General features: G+C 31.6%; 4 protein-coding genes across 11 annotated transcripts in view; 1 reads left to right on the top strand and 3 right to left on the bottom strand.

Moving 5' to 3' along the window:
- LOC129799945 (tubby-related protein 4) overlaps nucleotides 1–23,758 on the top strand; it is a 65,136-nt gene that overhangs the window by 20,195 nt on the left and 21,183 nt on the right. The window lies entirely within an intron of this gene.
- LOC129799950 (uncharacterized) lies at nucleotides 5,260–6,168 on the bottom strand. The gene is made up of 2 exons (XM_055844259.1): nucleotides 5,871–6,168; nucleotides 5,260–5,641 (listed from the first exon to the last, which is right to left on the bottom strand). The coding sequence occupies exons 1-2, from the start codon at nucleotides 6,087–6,089 to the stop codon at nucleotides 5,441–5,443; spliced, it is 420 nt and encodes a 139-aa protein (XP_055700234.1). The 5' UTR covers nucleotides 6,090–6,168; the 3' UTR covers nucleotides 5,260–5,440.
- LOC129799951 (uncharacterized) lies at nucleotides 7,897–8,555 on the bottom strand. Its single transcript, XM_055844260.1, has 2 exons — nucleotides 8,271–8,555; nucleotides 7,897–8,196 (listed from the first exon to the last, which is right to left on the bottom strand). Exons 1-2 carry the CDS (start codon nucleotides 8,487–8,489, stop codon nucleotides 8,005–8,007), a joined length of 411 nt encoding a protein of 136 aa, XP_055700235.1. The 5' UTR covers nucleotides 8,490–8,555; the 3' UTR covers nucleotides 7,897–8,004.
- LOC129799949 (uncharacterized) lies at nucleotides 16,529–18,572 on the bottom strand. The gene is made up of 2 exons (XM_055844258.1): nucleotides 18,277–18,572; nucleotides 16,529–18,207 (listed from the first exon to the last, which is right to left on the bottom strand). The coding sequence occupies exons 1-2, from the start codon at nucleotides 18,493–18,495 to the stop codon at nucleotides 17,998–18,000; spliced, it is 429 nt and encodes a 142-aa protein (XP_055700233.1). The 5' UTR covers nucleotides 18,496–18,572; the 3' UTR covers nucleotides 16,529–17,997.

Here is a 23,758-nt window from a genome sequence, read left to right as displayed (position 1 = left end):
TAACTTTAAGGATTTGACATTCAATGTGATCCTGTCCTAAATCCAAAAACGGTTCTCTCTAAGGAAATCTGGAAAATTCAAAGGAAAAGTGTAAGAAATAAAATATTAAAAATTGATAATAAAAAGCAACCCATTACAATTGAATTTATTTTTATCATAATTTCCATGGGTGTGGGATGAATTTGTGCTAACCGTTTCATAGTTTTGATGATTGGTACATTATGTCTTATGTTCTAAAATAATGCAAAGAAAAATAAAATAGAAAATGATTGAAAACTATCTCAGCTAACTAAATGCGGAGCTTAAAGTATAGAAGGTATCCATTGAAACAATTAAGCAAATAAAAACTAATACAGTTAGAATTACTGTGATTTTATTCAGCATCACTTGGTGTATGTCTTGGCTAACCATTCTATAGTTTGGACAATCAGGATGCTTAAACCTTTCACCGTAAAATGTGGAAAAACAGATTTAAATTAAAAAATAAGTATGTAAGAAAATAAGTATGAAACTACCATAAATAGGTTTATAATGTTTATATATTAGATATTTAAAGATTGTTGAGAGTGTGTCTCTGCTAAATAGTCTTTATTACTCTTGGAACTTTTGCGTGTTTTAGCTCTCAACTTGAGTTTACCCAAATAACTACGAAGGGTACTTCATAAATTTCTTTCGCTGTAAGCGCCGTTATCATGGTTTTAATAAATATTTAAAGATTATAGTCAAGTGTGCTAATCTGGGCTCTTCGCTATCTGGATCGTTTATGACTAATGCACTTAAAATAATACTTTTATTTTTATTTCCGTAATATAGTCACTACAGTAACATAATATAACTATTCAAGTTTGAGAAAGAGCAAAAAAAATTATCTATTAAATAAGTGAGTGCCCGGATTAGCACACTTGACTGTAATCGACTCATTTCAATTTTGTACAAATATTTTCGCTACTGACAGCTGGTTGTTTGAAAACATTTATTGTTTTTTTCCTTGTGAAAAAAGTATTTTAAATCCAAAGATTTAATTCAAAGTGAATTAGCGAAAAGGCGACCCAGTTAGTGCATGCTGACTTATTTCAGTATTATCATTATTTTATAAATTTTCTTTAATATTTTTAATAATTTTTTTATATTATGTTTCTGAATGAAGCAGTGAATAATTCTATGGATTTAGAAGAAGTAAAAAAGAATTTCATCAGTCCAAAAACAAACGTTTAAGTAGCACTCTTCGGAAAACGATCCAGTTACCCCACCTTACTATATTGAGAATTTGTCTGGGATAAAAGTTTTAATTTTGGAAGTTTTGAGTGTATTAGCCCTCAGCTTGAGTTTTTTCAACAAGTGTACTTCATACTTCTCTTTCCCTCTATCGTCAATTACTTCTTTCGTGTTTAATTTGTAATATGTGGTAAGCATGGGGTGCAACATGGACTTCTAGAAGAACTCAAACATGCAAATTGTGCATTAGAAATCTCCATAGAAGCAATGCAATTTAGTATAAGAACCATGCACAGGAGTGTGAGAAAGAATAAAGAAAATATTAATAAACCGCATTTCTTATAAAATAACAATTGGAGAAAAAGTAAAGGAATATGAATAAGAAAAAGGTGCAGTGATCACGTTTTCAATTTCCACTTATATACTCTGCTCTGTATATTATGTATTGTTTCCATTATTTCTATAAGTCTTTTCATCCCTTATTTTCGTGCTTTCTCAATTGGAGGAATATATGGGAATAGACGGAGGGTGAATGGAAAGTCATTAGAGTCTTTTCGTGTTGAACTGAAATTTTCCAAGCTTTCCCTATTTTCTTATGTTTCTCGTACAAAATTCACATGCAATGTTTAAGTTTGAAACTTCTTATTCCCCTTTTGTCTCAATGTGCGAGAGAAGGTATTTGTATCATCATGTTTCACAAAATCAATCATTATGGAGGGAGGACTGTGCTAATGGTAGGGAAACCAGAAACACAAAAGGAAATTCATTGAAATTGAGCCAGAGCAACTTTAGAACATCTTATTGCTAGCGCGAATTAATTAAAAGTATAATTACAAGGGTAAATTATACATACAATGGGAATTTCAATATAACTTTGTTACAAGTTGAATTTAAAAACAAAAAATAAAACTAATGAGAATTTTCTTAGGAAACTCTTATCGTAGCTATCCATACTATAGCACAATTTATACATTATTGGATTCTTTCATATCATATTTCGAAAGAATCTATTTTATTTTGAAAGTGGCAGAATACAGGAACTATTTAATGCCAGAATAATGATAATTAGGTGACTATACCGTCCCTTTCAGAGACCGAGCCTCTCGCACAAACCTCCTCCTGTCCTAAGGGCCCTCCGATAGCTCCCTCCAGTACCTCAACACTTCAATTATTTAGGGACACTGCTCACTACTTCCTTCCATCGTTTTTTCGGACATGTTCTGATCCTTGTCCGCCATTTATTCTTTCAGCTGGTTTTCGGTAGATAGACCGTTCGTTGTCGTTAAGTCATATTTTCGGATTTTAAGGTTGTTTACGTAACAAAACTTGCTTTTTACAAAGAGGTTCTGTTAGCTTCTTACCTACCCTTTTCTATAATGACCAGTAGGGAAATTCTGTAACGACTAGACAATGTCATATAAAAAATTTTCGTAGTAAATGCGGGAACAGGACACCATTAAAGCTCAATAAGTATCGAATAACCATTGTAATGAGTTCTATGAAGCTCTTTGGAAGTGATATACAGTAGAGTCTCGCTATAGGCCATCGCTCTATAGTCCACAATTTATCGACCGTTGATTTCAAATCACTGAGGTTATGTTTTTTAGTACGCGACATTCAATGTTGTCATAATTATTTTAATATTTTTGGCAATACTTTATTGAGTAGTTGTGATAATTGTGATCCATAATGAAGAGAACGAGGACAAGTACCACAATCGCAAAGAAAGTGGAAGCCGTCGAGCATTTTCAATACTAAAAGTCGTTGATCATTTTAAAAAATGACATGGACTATAGTGCGACACAAGTGTCAAATCTGGAAGCAAATATGGACTATAGCGAGACTCTACTGTAAATCAAACTTTCGATGAGCTCTTCTGAACTTACTTCATAAAATAAATAAATTTGTCATATGACATTGTCATGCTGTTACAAAATTCCACTACAGATCTCTTGTTCATTATGCCGAAAATAGACACAGGCTGATCCTCGAGAATACTCAACTCGAAAACTTTGGCGGTAAAGGACAAGTCCAAACAATCATATACTGAGGATTTAGGATTAAGGATTAGCGTTTTCAGCGTAAATATCTTTTAAATGTGCACACTTTTATTACAGAAAGACTTTTTAAGTGCATTATCAATGGATTTTTTGTACAGAAAAGATCACTCTGACCTTCCCATTACTTCAATCTTAATGCATTTTAGGATTTTGCAACATTGCGTAGCATTATCTCCATGTTTTTCCAACCAATTGACATTTCGAAAAGCACCCAAAAACACCCAAAGTGAAGCTTTTTATTTTCAGCACTGGCGCTGATGTCGCCCAATCAATGCTGAGTTTAAAAAAAATAAGCATTTTTCTTAATGCGTAAATACAGTAGACTCTCTCAAATTCGGGCATATGGGACCGAAATGTCAGCCGAATTAGACAGAAATTCGGGCGACAAACTTTTTGAAATGCAACGATTTTTTATTCATCTGCATATAGATATTGAGTTTACACTCATATATAACGTAAATTGCATGAAAATCCCACAATAATGCAAAATCACATCAAAACTAAGACAAACCATGCCAAATTTGAGCATATTTGCTTCATTTGATAATCATAATCAACCTTAAAAATGTCAACAAACTTTTTTCAAATGTAACCGCTGCCCGAATTAAAAAGTAGCCCGATCTTAAAAGAGCCGAATTAGCGAGAGTCTAGTGTAGATATCATAAATTTCAATGAAACATTAGTTAAAGGAACGAAAACCTATTAGGGGAAAGTGCTCTCCCTTCGAAAGTTCATGCCTTCGAATAATGTGAATTTCTTTTGTTTTTCGTAAGAGATTTACACTAAATTATCAAGGAATTATCATCAATTGATGATAAGCCAACTAATATTTAATAGAAATATGTAAGCCTCTTAGGAAAACTAAAAGAAAATTCACTTTATTCGAAGGCATGAACGTTCGAAGGGAGAGTACTTTCCCCTAATAGGGTAACGTGTGGTATTTCGGGACACTTTTTAGCATTTTCAAATTTCAAACAGCTTAAAGACTTCTCAAATTATTTTTTTCTTTGTTGATACAAATATTTATGGTCCTTATGCTATTCAGAATAAGGTTATCAACTTCTTGGAAAAACATCACATGTACGCCCCAAGTTATGACTTTTAATCGGATAACGCTTTTTTTCAATGACCTAATGATTGAAGTGTTTAATCTATCTACAATCATGTCTACTATGGACATATAAATATATTGCATCTCTTGTAAAATATTTCTAAGAATTTGACGTAGTTTCCTTTTGAGTGATTAATTGCTATTAAGTGGACGTTTAAAGTTTAATATCTATCTACCGAATACTTTTCTTCCCTTTTCTTCATGGTTCCTTACTCTTTCCACAGTGTTCTTACCAACTTACTAACGAAAAGTGTCTCACTAAAAGGTTTTTTATTCCCCCGAATTATAGCGATTATTTTAATAACGCTATATAGCCTATTACAATTAAAAATTAACATGTTTTTTTTTCAGCACTTTACTGTTCTCGAGTGGTTCTACACAACATAACTATTCTTTGTATTGGGTCGTGTTACGACTGTTTGGTTGTTTGGCAACGCGATTAGGACTGAGGAAAACAGTAGAGACAGGAACCAACGCAAAGAAAAATCGATAATGCAGAACCACTTGATAACAGCACTGAGAAAAAAGAGGGTGCGATTAACTTTTTTTCCTCATAACTTTAACACTTTTTAGATGTAAAAATATATCAACATTTTTTAATGTTAATTTTACACCTCTTTAAGGGTAAAATTAACATGAAAAAGGCTAACTTTAACCCCTAATACACCTAAAAAGGGTAATATTTACACCGATTTCGGATCAATAATGCAGGGTAAAATTAACATTTCCGGAATGTTATTTTAACTTTTTCGGATTTCGCTCAGTGAGTAAAGTGGTAAGATAATAACATGTTCATTTTTCATTAGAACAGCACCATTAATAAATATTAAAAAACGGAAAAAATCAGTAAGGTAATTTATGCAAAAAATTTACTTTTTAATTTTTTTAGTCCCAGTTTAATAAATAAAGACACAATTGAGGTTTTATAAAAAAAATCATGTTTTTTAAAATAAAATAATGAGATATCGTTGTTAATAATGATTTATAATAATATTGACTGCACAAATTCAATCAGTCTATGTTACTATGAAAAGCACTTTTGGAACAAGGTACTTTAATCTGAGTTTTCAACATTCATAATTGTAACCATTTTTGGGTTTTCGATTGGTTCCTTAAAGACTGTTCTAGTGGATGATGTTGCATTAAATCCGTAAACAATGATATTAGCACCAAGTTGTGTAGTGCTGGACAGTGCGACATCAATCCAAAAGTCATCAAATTGTCCAAGAGTTGGGTATGAAAATGAAGACCATCCCTAAATAGTAAAATAAAACAAATATTTAATCCAGATTCGTCATACTCAGGAAGTAGGGCACTTTTGAATTGCGGTGCCTTTGAAATAGGGCTTTTTCTCTTATTTCTAAATGGAAATGAGGCTTCAATTCATATCACGATAAGGTTCAGATATATTTAAAAATAGGAGAAACAATCCTATTTCAAAAGTGCCCCTGTTCTCCCTGTGTTATTTCACGATATTTGCTTACCGGAAAAACATTAACGTGAACGAATGTAATATTATTCCCTGGGGTACCGTGGAAGTGAAGTCGAACGGAATGACTCTGTGGTGTTGACGTTACAACTGTTGAATTATCCGCAAAACCTAGAACATTTTGACCCGGAACTATTCTGCCAATCCCAATGTAGGTTTGACCAAAGGCAGCCACAGCACACATTAAGAAAATAAGCACAGAATAATACTTCATTTTCTATAATTGTTAGTTCACTGTTTAAACTTGATTGAGAAAGTTGAGATGTTCCTTTCAAACTGATTTCATTCACAAACATTTTCCTATTTATATACGTTTAAATAAGCTTATCTATTTCTGCAAAAGTGGCTTTTGTGGCATCTACGAGTTAGTCAATGAAAAGTTATCTATCAATGATTAATTATTTTGCAATTAATCTACGGTGTATTTCGAAATATCTTGCGAAACATTTCCGGAATTCTGACGTAGGTTTTTCTTTACGAGTAATCTTTTTAAGCACTTATTGTGAAAGTTTGTGATAAGAAGTTTAGCACGTAATATACAGATAATTGCATTTTGCACATCAGCATCATGAGTAAATAAGAGGTACTGTTGTCGCTAAAACTAATTTTTATGGCACAGAACCTCACACGCACATCTCACCTCCTAAATCGATAACGTTATCGAACTTTGACCTCTATTTCATCATGCATTGTGGTTTAAATACGAAAATTGTTAGCTTTACTGGAAAATTCTGAATGTCGTCATTCACTCAATGTTAATTTTACACCATTTTAAGTGTAAAATTAACATAAAAAAGAGTAACTTTAACCCATAATACACCTAAAAAGCATAATATTTACACTGGTTTCGGATCAATAATGCAGGGTAAAATTAACATTTCTGGAATGTTATTTTAATACAGTCGAGTTCCTCAAATTTGAACTCCTCAAGTTTGAACGACGGTTGAGTTCAAAATGTAAAATTTGAGGTTATGTGAAGAAAGTTTTGCTTGAAGTCTGAATTACAACTAATTTTCTCTGTTGTTTCCTCATTATTATTGTATTATATTAACTTTCGCAACAAAATCTATGTATTTCACAACGAATTACTTTGATAAATTTACGAAAGTTATTTATCTTAATTTAGGGAAAGTGTATTTCAAATGAATTCCGTTACGTTTTTGAAAATATCGTTCAAATTTGAGGTGTGAGAAATGTCATCTATACCCCCCAAATGTTCAAATTTGAGGAACTCTACTGTATGAACTGCTTATTTTTTATGAATGACGGTTGAATTCAAAATACAATTTGAGGTTACGTAAAGAAAGGTTTGCGTGGAGTCTGAATTTGAACCACTTTTCTCTAATGTTTCCTCAATATTATCGCATTATATTAACTTCTTTTACAAATTCCATTTAACAATAAATTATATTGCTATATTCGTTGAAGTTTTTTTCTTAATTTAAGGAAAGCGTATTTTACATGAATTCTTACGTTTTTGAAAATATTGTTCAAATTTGAGGAGTATGAAATTTCATCGATGTAATCTATACCTCTCAAATATTCAAATTTGAGGAACTGGACTGTAGTTTATTTAAAGACTCACCTATATAAATCAAACTGGGCTTATCAGCGATTTATATACCATTTTTTCTATGTTCTCTTCATGTTATCTTACTAATTGGTTATTTCCCGCAAGAAACAAAACAAGACTCAATGAAATCTCACTTGGAAACTAAGGTAAATGCAGCATGTATCGACCATGAAGGTTGGATCGTCACCCCAAAATAAAATAGGTTTTTGAAAACTATTCGTCGCTTTTAAGGAATTATTTTTTGCTATATGTGTTCCATTAACCACTATGCAAGATATTTTGCAAAAAAACAACAATTAGAAAAAAATAATTTTCAAAAATAATTTTATTTTGGCGTGACGATCAAACCTTCATAATCGATTCTTCAGTTACCTTACCACCTGACTTGAACTATTTTTTGCAACGAATATCGTGTTTAAATTTAAAAGAAAAAAAATATTCATATGACATTTTATTAATTTCAACAAAGGATTTATTAAATACGAAAGGTTCATGAAGATCTTGTAAATACAAGTAATTCAAATATAATAATTATTTTAGATTTTTTATTCTCTTCTTAATTTGAATTGTGAACATTGGTGACAGTTACCATCTTCGGGGTTTCGTTAGAATTTTCTCGAAGTACACATCTGGCTTCAACTCCGTAAACAATAATATTGACACCAAGATGTGTAATACCGTGCATATTTACGCTTAAACTGAATGAATTAATGTGTCCTGGAGGTGTGTAACCCATAGATGACCAATCCTGAAAAGTAAAATAAAACAAATTAAATTAAATTATGAAGTTTGGAGAGCTGTTGTTGCAAGATGCTATTTTACCGGGAAAAAATTAATGTGAACGAATGTAATATCAATTCCTGGATTTGCTTGAAAACTGAGTGTAACAGAATGTGAATCGGGTGTTGATGTTACAGTTGTTGAATTATCCGCAAAGCCCAGAATATATTGACCCGGAACTATTCTACCAAGTCCACGGTATGTTTGACCGTAGACGGCAACAACACATACACAGAAAACAAGCAAAGAATAATACTTCATTTTTTAAAATAATTTTTCGCTCTCTAATTTTCCGATTTATAGGGTTGAACTGCTGCCTTTGAACTGATTGAATTAACAAAGTGTTTTCGAATTTATACGCGCTCATTCAAGTTATCTATTCTTGGAAATATATCACCTGTAATACCCCAAGTTATGATTTATAATATCATCTAATTTGATCTTATATCGCTTTTTCGTCAATAGACTATAGGATTAAAGTCTTCAATCATTGTACAATCATGTCTAAAGTGGACATGTAAATATATTGCATCTCTTGTGAAATGTTTCCTAGAAATGGCGTAGTTTCCAATTGAGCAATATCATACACTCTTTGTGAGCTTTTTATTGCTCAAATTTAAAAAGATCAATATCGACTAAAGCAGAATTTGGTTTTAGTTTTTCTTGACGTAACGCTGTTTGTCCATGTGACTGTAAGGAAAGCTGAAGGTCAAACGGTTAGAGATAGAGACCTAGGGGTTATGGGCGATCCTCTCCTCATATAAGCCGACTTTTGCAATATAAAGATTACCTTAATGTTCCACGCAAACGAACTCTATCTTTCTTTTTGGAGCCTAGGTGTACGATTCGCCCATTCACAAAAATACCGTTGAATCATTCTTAACATCGGTTTTTCAAGGTCAAAATTTAATCAGTACTAGAAAGAGTACTCCTTTGCAGATTAGTTCAAGTATGGATTCAGTTGATAGGTCTTGAAATCCCAAAAACGTTTTAACCGGTTTAACCAGTTATAAATCAACCAGTTAATCCCAATAATTTATTTTACGTGCGATGTTCGATTGTATTGATCTTACCGTCTTATGAGGTGATCTATACGATCGAAGGAATTTGTGTTTAGCAGAGAATACATGTTATCAGTTTCGTTAATATATTGAAATTTATTTAATGTATCTTTTAAAATGTGTTTCTCTATAAGGATAGGGTCGGAGGAACGTCTGTTCGACAGGGAACCCCTATTGACATTTTTGTCAAAATGTTGAAAATTATTTAATGTATCTAGTAAAATATAAGTAATATAACGTTTTTTTCTGTAATATTCCTTTTACTATAAACAGAGATGTTCAAATTTCATATCCCAAATGGTACGGAGTAGGGTGTCAATAGGTGCTGACACGAGTTCTTAAAGTGTCAATAGACGTTCGTTTCACCCTATGTGTTCAAATTTCACATCCCAAATGGTTCAGAATTGGATGCCAATAAATCATGACACGAGTTCTTAAAGTACTAATAGGTGTTCCTTTCGATCCTAAATCGATTGTGATCGAGTAAATATTAAAATACCATAACGGGGAAACAAGAAAATCGTGTAGTACTTCAACGAAATATCGTGTTTCGCAACAAAACCATTCAATTTACTAAAGAAAAGGGAATATAAAAAGTTATCCTGATTAACTTTTTTTTTAAATATAACAAAATTGTGTTTTAATAAATAAAAAAAGAAGTTCCAGAATCGCGTTTTAAAGCTATTATCTGATTACTTTATTTTTGTAGTTCATGTTCAATTGAGATGTATAAATTAACATGTTGCACATTGAAAGAAATAAACTCTTTCAAGTCTACTGTAATATATCAAGATCTTTTGAGTAAATTTAAGACAATTTTGAAACTTAAATGAACATTTCAATCAACGTATAACAAAAATCATAAAATTAAAAGAAAGATTTATTAATTTTTATAATTATTATTGTAACATTCATTTTTACAAGTTTTTAAAAATTTTGTTATTCCGTACAGTTTAAACAACAATTTTTTTTTTAAATAGATCTTAATCTAAAGAATCAAGATTGGTAATTGTGACCATCTTTGGGCTTTCCATAGGACGACCTCCGGTGAAACATCTTGATTCCATTCCGTAAACTACAAGATCCACTTTCAATTGTGTGATATTATACATATAAACGGTTAATTGAAACATATTGATTTGTCCAGGAACTGTATAACCCAGAGATGACCAAGTCTAAGAAAGAAAAAAATAATTAAATCAAATATTTTAAGATGTTGCACAATGCTGTTTTACCGGAAAAATGTTAACGTGAACGAATGTAATATCAATCCCTGGATTTGCATAGAAGGTTAGTTGAACAGAATGATCTTGTGGTGTTATCGTTATGGATGTGGAATTCTCCGAAAAACCCAAGACATTTTGACCCGGAACTATTCTCCCAAGTCCAGTGTAGGTTTGACAATATACTGCCACAGCGCACGTTAAGAAAATAAGGGCATGATGATACTTCATCTTTTAAAAATAATGCGGTCACTGGTCTATTTTCGATTTATAGGGTTGAGGTGCTACTTTCAAACTGATTGAATTTACAAAGCATTTTCGAATTTATACACGTTCATTTAACTTATCAACACTTGGAAATATATCACCTGTACAACCCCAAGTTATAATTTATAATATCATCTAATTTAATCTTATATCGCTTTTACGTCTAAGAGCTAAGATTAAAGTGTTCAATCAATCTACAATCATGTCTACAATGGACATGTAAATATATATAGCATCTCTTGTGAAATATTTCTGGGAATTTTACGTAGTTTCCGCTTGAGCAATCTTGAACACTTTTACAGTGAACGTTTTAGAGCTTAGTTCAATTTGGTGTGCAATTTTTTTTAAGTGTCAATAAGGAGCTATTAAAATTAGTTTGTGATGTGATGTTTACGTGATGTCCGAATCTTAAAATCTTAGAAGACTCACATACTGGATAAATTACAGTCCCTAGTCCCTGGAATTCAACTCGAAGGTGATGATCTTGTGGTGTTGAAGTTACAGTTGTTGCATATTCCATATAAAAACAAAGAAAAATTTGGCTTAAAACCAAGTGACCAATACCGTGATATGACAATGTTCAATTCTGGTGTTGTCAATATAGATTTTGGGTTATCCGGAATGTCTTGAACACTTTGAAGAAATTGTTCTCTGCTTTATCTTCGAATAAATAGTTGGGATAGATATATATTTAGATAGATAAAGTTATTCTTTAACAATGTAGTACAGTTTCGTTTTAATGAGATCCCGTGTACTTTTCAGCGTCCACCGCCGTCTTAGAGTTGGTGACCAACCTCCAGAGCGAAACACAACGATTGAGAAACTGCTTTCAAACTGAATAACTTTACAAAACTTTTCAAACTTATATACGTTCATAAATTTTATCAATTCTTGAAAAAATATCCTCTGTAGTGACACTTGCAAATTATTCAATTGAAAATTATCTTCGATGATTCCTCGGTGTGTTCCAATTTAAATAATGTTTAACTTTTTAATCTACCGCCTCTAAAAGCTTAACGGAAAACATTAAAGCATAGATCTTCAATGAATCTATAACGTGCGTTTAATTTTTTTGCTAAAAATTCCTGAGAATTTTGTCGCACTTTTATTTCGAGTAATTTCAAGCGCAATTTTTCAGGAAACAGACTTTTCTCAGATTAATCTATTAGCTTGACTTTCAATAAAGCAATCTTAGTGCCAAAATTGATTGTTGTTTGCCTCCAAATCTGTACAGTTGCGCTCTTGTGTGTAAAAGCGTCTGTAGCCCATCTATAGCCTAAGAATTTCCGATTTTTGTCCGCAAAACACATCTGATTCAATTCAATTCAAGTCGTACTGATAGTAGAACATCCTCGTAATCTAAAGAGTTATTTTCAATTCATCACATCATTTTTCATCGTTCATTTATTTAAACATTAAATTTCCATAAATATTTTTAGTCAATGTTTTCTATAACTCTTTAATTGGAATATTCAGGATTGGAAACAGTTATCATCTTTGGGGTTTCGATATGATTTTTGCCAGGATCACGTCTTAATTCTACTCCATAAACAATAATATTGGCACTAATTGGTATGTCGAAGTGAAGATTAGTCAGGGTTAAACGAAATTCATTAATTTGACCTGGAGTTGTGTAACTCATTATATGCCAATTCTAAAAAATAAAAATAAAATATTAATTAAGCTAAATTTTTTAGTTATGTTGTTCCATTTTTTAATTTACCGGAAAAACATTGACGTGAACGAATGTAATAACAATCCCTGGATTTGCTTTGAAATTAAATTCAATAGAATGTTGTTGAGGTGTTGATACTATAGTTGTTGCATTATCCGAAAACCCCAAAATATATTGATCAGGAACTATTCTGCCAAGACCACGGTAAGATTGACCGAAGATGGCCACAACACACATAAAAAAGATGACAGTGTGAGAATATTTCATTTTATAAAATTCTAGTTTAATTTCCAATTGCCAATTTAGAAGCCTGGCTGCAGATGCTGCTTTCAAACTGACTAAATTCGCAATATTCTTAAATTTATATACGTTCGTTGAAGTTATCAATTTCTAGGAAAAACATCAACTGTAACACCCCATGCTATGATTTATAATGCCATCTTGTTTTATCTTATATCGCTTTTCCGTCTATGGGCTTAGATTAAAGTGTTCAATCAATCTACAATCATGTCTAGAATGGACATGTAAATATATTGCATCTCTTGTGAAATATTTCTAAAACAAATTGACATGGTTTCCGTTTAAGTCATTAAGGGCTTTTCCCTAATTGCAAGGTCAAAAGAGCTCTGTATTTCTAATTGCTTAAATACATAGATAAACTATCCAAGATTATAACATTAAAATTTTATCAATTTGAATCTCAAGCTATTTCGAGCAGTTTTTTAGGTTATCTAAGGAAACTGGGATAGTTGTAAACACCTATTTTTTAATTACATATTTCTTAAGAGACGAAATGTAAAAGAATTTATAGATACTATCGAGATCCTTATTCATTGCAAACATAGTTGACACAAGTTCAAGAAGTCTAGACATAAAAATCAGTGTTTACAACTACCCCATGTTTACTACTGCCCGATTTCCATCTAAATATCTTACAGGGGAAACAAAAAAATGCGAAATATTTCAACCCAATATCCCAACTCATTAAAAATCGATCAATTCCGTAAACTAAAGAGAATGTAAAAAGAATTTTATCCGAATTAATCTTTTTTTTTTCAAAAAATACAATATTAAATATAGTGTTTTTTTTTACTTGAAAAAAAAAGTTCTGAATGGACAGATGTTTTGTAGTTCATCATCCATAAAGGATTTATAAACTAATGTCGAATATTGAAGGGAATAGACTCTTTCAACAAGTCTACTATAATATATCAAAATCACTTACACCCAAATAGAGACAGGAAAATATTCCTGCCTCCACCCAGGATTGAACTGGGCACCTTTCGCTGGGTTCATTCATTTATAAAAGTTTTTTTTTTTTTAATTTGTTATTACCAGTTTAAATAACAATCCATTTTAAATTAGTTCTTAAACTAAAGAATCAACATTGGTAATTGTGACCATTTTTGGGCTTTTGAATGGAAGAGCTCCAGGAAAACATCTTGATTCTATGCCATAAACCAAAATATCCACTTTCAATTGTGTTATGTTGTGCAATTGGACGGTTAAACGAAACTCATTAATTTGTCCTGGAGTTGAGAAACCAAGAAGTAACCAATCCTAAAATGCAAAATAAAACAAAATATTATTAAATTAGATACTTCGGAGTTATACAATGTTTTTTTTTTGCCGGGTAAATATTAGCATGAACAAATGTAATATAAATTCCTGGATCGGCATGGAAGGTTAGTTCAACAGAATGTAATGTCGGTGTTGATGTTATTAATGTGGAATTTTTTGAAAAACCCAGAACTTTTTGACCCGGAACTATTCTCCCAAGACCGGCGTATGTATGACCGTAGACGGCTACAACGCACGTTAAGAAAATAAGGACATGATAACACTTCATCTTTCCGATTTATAGAGTTGAGCTGCTGATTTCAAACTGATTGATTACTCAATTTCTTTTCGATTTTATACACATCAATTGAAGTTATCAATTCTTAGAATGTATCACCTGTAGCACCCCGTCTAGTTTAATCTTATATCGCTTTTTTTAATGATCCAATGATTAAAGTGTTCAATCAATCTGTAATCATGTTTACAATGGGTATGTAAATAGATTGCATCTCTTGAAATATTGCTAAGAACTTGATATGGTTTCCATTTAAGTCATTGAGGGTGTTCCTTTTAGGTTATATAAGGAAATTTTGGTAGTAATAAACACTCAGATTTTTTAAATTAGATATTAATCATCAGAGATGAAATATAAAAGATTTCTATTCTAATTAATCTGTTTTTTTTTTTTTTTCAAAAAATACAATATTGATATCAATATAATCTTTTTTTATTTAAAGAAAAAGTTCCGAATAGAGTGATGCTTCAAATTTATTATTTCTTTATTTTATTTTTTATATTAGTTCATCCTCCATTGAGGACGTTGAAAGGAATAAATTCTTTCAAAAAGTCTTATGTAAAACTCTTTTGAGAAAATTTACGACAATTTTAAAACTTAAAAAAGAATTTCAATCAAATTAACAGTAATCATAAATTTAAAAGAAGTATTTTTAATTTTTATTATTCACATTCATTTTTAAAAGTTTTGTTATTACAAACAGTATAAATAACATTATTTTTTAAATAGTTCTTACACTAAAGAATCAACATTGGTGATTGTGACCATTTTTGGGCTTTTGAATGGAAGACCTCCAGGGAAACATCTTGATTCTATGCCATGAACCAAAATATCCACTTTCAATTGTGTAATATCGCGCATTCCGACAGTTAAACGAAACGTATTAATTTGTCCTGGAGTTGAGAAACTCAAAAGTGACCAATCCTAAAAAGTAAAATAAAACATATATTATAAAATTAGATATAATTATTATAGTTGTTGTGCAATACTGTTTTACCGGGATTATATTAAGGTGAACAAATGTAATATAAATTCCTGGATCTGCTTGGAAAATTATTTCAACAGAATGATGTTCGGGTGTTGATGTTATTAGTGTAGAATTCTCCGAAAAACCCAGAACTTTTTGACCCGGAACTATTCTCCCAAGACCGGCGTAGGTATGACCGTAGACGGCTACAACGCACGTTAAGAATATAAGGACATGATAATACTTCATTTTTCCGATTTATAGAGTTGAGCTGGTGCTTTCAAACTGATTGAATTTACAAAGCATTTTCGAATTTATACACTTTCATCGAGCTTATCAATCCTTAGAAATATATCACCTGTAACACCCCAAGTTATAATTTATAATATCGTCTAATCTTATATCGCTTTTTCTTCAAACAGCTAAGGATTAAAGTGTTCAATCAATCTGTAATCATGTCTACAATGGACATGTAAATATGTATAGCATCTCTTGTGAAATATATCTGGGAATTTTACGTCGTTTTCGATTGAATTTTTGCTATGAACGTTTTACTAAAATTAAATTTTGAAGTAAAGTTTCCCGCCTTTTCCTGTTTGAATCTCTACAAAGTGGTTATTCCACCCTAATCAGTGATTTATCTGAGAGAATCATCCTACAGGACAATTTTAAAACCGCTCACCATCTGAGGGAAGGGAACTTTACAATAATTGCAAACAAGTGTTCCCACTTGTCATTTAGGTATGAAAGTTTCCCTCCTTAAATTCGTGTTATTTTAGCTTTCTCTTTAAAGAGACGTTGGTTCATTTTGAGGTTCTGTAGTTTATCCTCTGTGGTATGTAAATATTGGCTCAAGGAGTTTGTCGTGCATGCAATGTAGTACCAAAATATACTCACTTTCTCAGTTAAAGCCACTCATACATACTTACCATTTTCTTCATGGTTACTCAACAACGAGGCGTTTCCCACCAAAAGCGTTCAATTTTGCAAAGAAAAAGAAAGCTAATAAAAAATTTCACCCTGAAATTTTCACCAGACTTATGGGATTTTTTTCAATAACGCCACCATCACGAAGAACGATGTTAAGGAAAATGAAAAATTTCAAGGAGGGTGAGGTCTGCAAAATTATTAATATATAATAATATGTTTCCTTCTGACGGTCTATTACACTGTGGAAAGCTCTCTTGGGTAGATTTATGGCGATTGGAAATTTACATGGGCATTTCAATCAACGAAACAAATAACAAAGAAGTCTCAGCAATAAATTTAATCGAGCTTAAATGTTTATAAAAGTACTAAAGAAGAAAATACTAAGAAATATCAGAATATTTTACCATTATTTTTTATCTGAATTAAAGACATTGCTAATTGTTTCTGTCTTTGGATGTTCAACAGGTTTTATTTACCCATTCACTCTATATAAGAAATACTTGATATAGAATGTTTATATTTTGGAATTCGTACCTTACACATTTATCGATGTTTTTATTGAGAAAAAAATAAGGTGAAATCTTTCAGGCTTTGCACATACTCTGACTTCAAACACTTTATATTTTTCTCATTATTCCTTCAATGAATCTGGCCTAACTTAGGGTAAGTGTACCAAATTTCGGCCAGCTTGCAATTTCGGCCACTATTTTTATTCCTCAAATTTCCATGAGATTTTAGTTTTTGGTTACTCTGGAGATTATACAATGCAAAAAGAATAACAAAAAATGACCCTTCGACGAACGAGATGATGTAAAAAAGACTTTGGAAGAATTCCAAAAGGGGAACAATAAGAAGTAAGGTGGTCGAAATATGCCACCAAAGCTATGTCTACATTTTTATTTATTATAAATTATAGGTTCCAAGCAACACTCATTAAAAGAATTTAAAAACAAAAATTGTATTACAAATATTTCTTTTCAAACTTGAGACTTTGGCGCTTGCATGCAACTATGACGAAATTTGGCACACTTACCCTATAGCAATTTTAATAGCTAGTCTTAAGTCACATATTTTATTCAAGACCGATCATTGTAATTTTTTGTAAAAGTAATTAATTTCCTTTAAAAAAATAAAAGTTGATAATGAAAAATTTTCTATAATAAATAAGACCAAAGCTTTGTTTAGTACTTTTTCATTATTTTATTATTTTTTGTTTTTAATTCTACTGGTACTTTAATTGTAATATTTTGTATGTCTATAGTAAAATTCGTAATTTTTAATATTGTTCTTTATTTTATTTTCGATTTGGAAAATTATATTACTGCTTAAAAAACTGACTAAATTTGAAATATTTTGCAACTTTAGATTGCCCCAATAAACTTATCACTCCTGTGACTGCTAAAACTTATCTTGTTGTAATTTGATAAATTTATTGAGTGTTCAAAATTGATAATACATAGCTCTTTAATCTGTATATAAATATTGCTTCCCTTGTGAATATCTCAGATAATACGATATAATTCTCATGTGAGTAATCTAAAGGAATTAAGATACTTAGTAAATATTGGTGCGGTAATCGTCTGAATTCATTACGCGACACTACCAAAATTTTCTTCTTGAAACTTATTCAAGAACACTTCAGAACGAAGAATATGGAAAATTAGTCAGAAACAGTTAAAATTTGAATCAATGAAGAAGTATGTTTCAGTGATACATAGATTTATTCATACTTAAAGTGTTTCTAAAATTTTACTTACAAATATTTTAGCCAATAATTTTTTTTTACACTTTTTAGTGTTCATTGGGATCATTGTGAAGTGTTATCATCTCTGGGGTTTCAATAGGTTTTCTAATGAAATCCCTAACTCTTCCTGTTATTGATGTTCCATTAAACCCATAAACGTACATATTGGCACTAAGTTGTGTTGTATTGTACAAGGTTATGTCTATCCAGAAATTGTAATATTGTCCTAGAACTGGGAACGTCAAGTAGGAGTAGTTCTAAAAAAATTAAATGAAACAATTAAATCATTCACTTTCCTCATGAGATGTTGCACGATATTTTCTTACCGGAAAAATATTAACGTGAACGAATGTAATGTTATTTCCGGGAGTTCCTTGGAAGAAAAGTTGAGTGGTGTGATTTTGCGGATTTGGCGTATACGTTGTTGAATTTTGCACAAAGCCCAGAAGGTATTCACCCGGAACTCTGTTGCCAATACCAATATAAGTACTTCCAAAAACACTCACAACACACGCTAAAACGATTATCACAGGATAATACTTCATTTTTCTTCTTTTTTTTTAATATTTGTTCACTATTAAATTTTCGGTTTCAGTACTCAATAGCTGCTTACAAACTGACTGAAGTCATAATAATTTTTCAACTTTATATACGTTCATTAAACTTATCAATTCTTGGAAAAATATCACCTATGACGTCTGCAAATATCTCAATGAAAAATTATCTTTGATGATTTATTGAGTGTTCAAAATTGGTAATACATAGCTCTTCAGTCTATCTACAATTTGTAAATATGTTACTGCCCTTGTGAAACATTTCACAGAATTTGATGTCGTTCTCACATGAGTAATCTGAAGCAATTAGATAATTGATAAATACCGCTGGAAGTTAGTAATACTACCAAAATTATCTTTTGATAACCTATTGAAGAAAGTCCAATGATTAATGAAAAGAAATCGAATAAAAAAGACCTATTATTAAACACAGAAATACTTTAAATGTCTTTCTGCAGTTACTCAATGAAAAGGTATCTTCCATTCTATAGGTAATGTGTTCAGTATCTTAGTACTAGCTCTTCACAATCTATACAAGAAGAAGCAAAGGAAGCTGTAATAAAACACTGTATTATTTTCATTACTCGTTGAATTTTGTTGAAATAAAGTCAAAAGGGTAGAAAATAGTTTTAAATTTTATTATAAATTTATTTTTATGGCCGTCAGTCAAAAAATTGTCTTAGGTTGTATACATATGACAAATTGGTATTTTGGCAATCGTGCTTCTGAAATAAAGAATAAAATGCTATTTTTAATGTTTTGAATAACTTATTAAGTATTTAAGTAGCCACGAGTTGTCATTAATATTTATTACCCAAATACGGGCTTCAGACTTAGGCTTAGTCAAATGGCTTAACTGCTCTAATTTGTTAAAAAAAACACGATTTTCTGAATAAAAAACTTAAAATTGAATTATTAAAGATAAATAACCTATTCGGCACTCAAAAAGCAATGAAGTTCCTCGCTATTTAGGATTTTGAGACCTTCGGGAACTGGGTAAACCCTTATGGTGTCTACACACTAGAAGCAATTTTCGTCAAAAATTGCTTTTTTAAAAAAATGTGACGTTTCTGTCTACAAGGATAGGGGAAATTTTCTTTAAAAAGGCATTTTTTAAAGAAATTTCTCCTAGTATATGTAGGGGAAAGCGCGCTATCTCCGGCTGATTTACGCTTCGCACAAATCTTTTTTTTTTCAATGTGATATAATTGAATGTGGACCATTATAATATTTTATTAAATTTGTTAGTCCAATGCCTCAATTTTTCAAAAACAGCTATGGCTGAAATATATAAGGAACATAGAGAAAAAAATGAATTGTCCAAAGCTTGAGTCGTCCCAAGGTAGCGCGCTTTCCCCTAGAAGCCATTAGTCTGACGACCGAAAAAGAGTTCCTTAATTAAAGACTTAATGGTTCCATTCAGTAATAACCTTTCGAAGAAACAAAGCCAAGCCAAATCTATTCGAAAATCTACCGGAAGTCTAGAATGTAAGTTTACGTACTCGCCGCTTAAGCGCTGATTGTTCTGCCATTTCGAATTTCGGTATTCTGGACACTACAATCGTCAACAACAGTGTGTAAATGTTTTTTGCAAAAAAGTGATTTTTTTGTGAAATTGTAGGATGGCCGTACGTTTGAATTGTAATTTCATTGAAATAAATGTCCTTTTGATAAACTTGCTTACTTTTCTGTAATTCATCGGTTTAAAATTTCAAACTTCCAACGGGTTTTTAGGTAAGTTCTCTCTGATAGGGGAAAGTACTCTCCCTTCGAACGTTCATGCCTTCGAATAATGTGAATTTTCTTTAAGTTTTACTAAGACAGTTAAACATTTCTATTAAATATTAGTTAGCTTATCATCAATTATTGATAATTATGTGAAAATCATGTGGAAATCTCTTAGGAAAAGTGAAAGAAAATCATATTATACGAAGGCATGAACGTTCGAAGGGAGAGTACTTTCCCCTATACCTTGGAATCGGTATAAAAAAAACTGCAACTGGAAAGAGCTCTGAAATGTAGAAGTGAACGAGAGGAATAGAGTCCTAACAAATAAGGGTAGGTACAATAGACTGACCCAGTCGCAGTACCCGGGCATGTTTTTGCGACCCCCTCAACATAAGCATAATAATAATAATAATAAGGTCAAATTCATTAAAGAAATATGGAAAAAATAATGAAGTGTTCGAAGCCAGAGTCCTTCCATTCAGTAATAACCATCCCGATTTGAAAGTTCTCTCCGGATGGGTTTTTTTGTACCATTCAGAGGTATATCAGAGAGAACTTATCTGAAACCCCGTTGAAAGTTCAAAAGTTAAAAACCGACGAGTTACACAAAAGTGAGCAAGTTCATCTAAAGAACATTTATTTAATTGAAATTGTAATTCATACGTACTGCCATCTTTAAATTCCACAAAACTTTACAAAAAATACCTTTTTGCAGAAAACGTTTACTCACAGTTGCTGATACAGCAACATTATCAGCAACTGTGAGTAAACGTTTTCTCGTCAAGAATATCGAAATTCGAAATTGCAGAACAATCAGCGCTAAAGCGGCGAGTACGTGAACTTGCACTTATGCTTCCGGTAGATTTTCGTATAGGTTTGTCTTGGCTTTGGAGTGGCTTTGTCTCCGAAAGGTTGTTACTGAACGGAGCCAATAAGTGCTTATTATGGACTTATTTTATGTACTTAGAAAAAGCTCTTATTTAAGAGCATGGAGAATTTCTTCTACTGTAGCATTGCCCTAGTAACAGCTTACCTTTTATTAGCCGGATAGATGGTATGGCATTGTAGAGACTTGTTGGAACGTCCACGGCCTCTCATTGAAATAGGTTTTAGTGGTATGTAGTACTCGTACATTGGGATGAAGTATTAAAAAATAAAAAGAAAATAAATTAAAATTTTGCATACACAGCGCTCTTTCCAAGACAATCTTTTGATACATATCATCCGTCATGGCTGCCCAAACCACAAAAAAATGATGATCATTGACTTCTATAGAGAATTTTAAAACCTTTCCAATAGTACAATATTTGTCCTGATCAAATGGACAATTTTGCAGAAATTTAGAAGAATTTCTGTAAATAAAATAATTCCTAAACGATAAATTTTTATACACATCAATGTGCCAAATTTAGAAAAAAAATCTGCAAAAAGGAAATTTGTGGAAAAAGTACTTTCAAAGCATTGCAAGTTCACTTAAAGAGATAAGAAAAGTTAAATGTGGCAAGGATTGAAAGAAGTAGAGATTTTCTCTGACAAACGTTGCCCATTTCTATATCAATAGCGCTTCAAGATATCACTGAATAGTGGATATATAAAATCAATTTGTATTCTGCTCAGATTCAACTTAACTTCCACTTGTATTTGTTGTCGATAACTGGTAACATGTACATAGCCCAATTTTATGGTCCTTTTGGTGCTTTCCTGGCACATAGGAATCCAAAAGCTCAAGAATTTATTATTTTCTCCATCGGAAAATATCGGAAAATTTGCACTTGGTTTAATGTTGGAAGGATTTAAGAGTATGTGGTGCAGAATTGATTGTAAAATTGTCGTATGATATTGAATATCAATATTATTTCAATAACAATCTTGAAAAATTGTTCAAATTTCAATGATTTAATGGTGTCATTGTTAGAAAGAAATAAGGCTAAATTGATGTGTTTGAGCAAAAAATGATGTGTGATACTTTATACAGAAAATTTTGGTCTAAATTGAAGATTTTCCGTTTTCCTGTCCTCATCCATTTCCCTGTACATAATGTAGATTACACATGTACAATGTACATAGATATTGTGAATAAGGAAAAAATCACCGTGAAGGTGAATTCGAGATAAATTGAATTTTCTCAAGCACATGATAAGAAAATTCAGAGAGATTTTTTTTCACAGGTGTCGTGAAAATTGATAAATTCTCATGAAATTTTACTTACAAGATGAATTTTAAACACTTTCCCTCAAAGCTTCCCTATATCGCCAAGAATAAAATTATCTACTCATCACTTTAAAAAATAAAATCACCCTATTCTGAGATTTTTTTTATTGCTGATGGTGCAGACATGAAGAGAGATATAATTTAGTAGATGCTTCCTTATTATAAATTAATGAATCCCCTTGAGTGCACAGAGAGAATTTTTCTTTCACACTCAGAATTTATGTGGCATCTCAACATTAATTGTATTAAATTATGCCCATTAGGAATATCTTAGGAGCGCCTTTTAGAAAAGTCTATGTGCTTCTATGGTGTTGAGTATTAATTTCAAATACTTAGTGTCTGAAGATATGGCTTTCACGTGCGAGAATCTCAACCCTTCTTGATATAATTTTGGACAATGTGAAGCAGAAAATTACAAGGAAGTCGTGGTTCCTGTAAGAGAATTAAAACACCTTGGATGTAATTTAAATTCTTCCTCCTTAACAATTTCTAGATACAATTCACTGAAGGCTTCATTATTGTGAAGTGAATAAGGGAGGAAATTTATGTGTAACCGTGGAAGGAATACAAAAGGAATATTATAAATGACTGCTAACCGTCTTTATTAAATATTCTGTTTTCATCCAATTGACAAAAATGTATATAGACGAAGTGTAAATTAAATTCAAGAACAAAATCCTATCTCCATATTTAATTTTTGGGATTTAAGTTAATTCTTTGCTCGATCTTAAATAATGAAAATACTTGATTTTTCAAGGTATTCGTTCTCAATAATTTCTGAAATTTATATTTTAGCATAATTTGAAAATTAGTAATTTAATTGATTAATTAATTTATTTGAGAAAAGTACCATGACGATTTAAACGAGAGTATTTCGAAATCCTTGGAAAATCTCCCCTAGTGATTCGTTTCTGAGATAAAACCTCACTACCGTTTGCTATAATCCACCCAAGTGTGTCTTGGCTAGAATGCTAGACAGGTTAGCTTTTTTTGTTTACAACTAGGAAGCTGAAATATGCTCTGAAAAATGCGACCCTCTGCAGAGTTAAATTTTTCTGCCTTTGTACGCATTTCATTCCATCTTCATTTCGTATTCTCTGTCTATTTTTCTGGACCCTTCTTCACTAAGCTTATTTCTACGCTTTGCGGTGAATTATTCAGGAACCTCGCCTAGATCAGCGGTTTGTCTCGATGAAGACTGTCTACCCCTTAAGAGATTTTAAAGCCCAAAATAGATACAGGGATCGGCTTAGGGATCAGCCTGAAAAATGAGGATTGGTGTCGATACACTCGAGGATCAGCCCATAATTTGGAG

Source organism: Phlebotomus papatasi, chromosome 1, assembly GCF_024763615.1.
Source record: "Phlebotomus papatasi isolate M1 chromosome 1, Ppap_2.1, whole genome shotgun sequence".
NCBI lineage: Eukaryota > Metazoa > Arthropoda > Insecta > Diptera > Psychodidae > Phlebotomus > Phlebotomus papatasi.
Note: the sequence above shows the minus strand (reverse complement) of the source record. Positions and strands in the feature narration are given on the sequence as shown.

Bases quoted from the DNA above. Each gene is read 5' to 3' on its own strand.
- LOC129799949 (XM_055844258.1), bottom strand. From the start codon at position 18,495: ATGAAGTATTATCCTGTGATAATCGTTTTAGCGTGTGTTGTGAGTGTT. The intron at 18,208-18,276 runs GTAAGAAAATAT...TAATTTTTTTAG, and splicing joins TTCACGTTAATATTTTTCCG to AACTACTCCTACTTGACGTT.
- LOC129799950 (XM_055844259.1), bottom strand. From the start codon at position 6,089: ATGAAGTATTATTCTGTGCTTATTTTCTTAATGTGTGCTGTGGCTGCC. The intron at 5,642-5,870 runs GTAAGCAAATAT...TTTACTATTTAG, and splicing joins TTCACGTTAATGTTTTTCCG to GGATGGTCTTCATTTTCATA.
- LOC129799951 (XM_055844260.1), bottom strand. From the start codon at position 8,489: ATGAAGTATTATTCTTTGCTTGTTTTCTGTGTATGTGTTGTTGCCGTC. The intron at 8,197-8,270 runs GTAAAATAGCAT...TTTACTTTTCAG, and splicing joins TTCACATTAATTTTTTCCCG to GATTGGTCATCTATGGGTTA.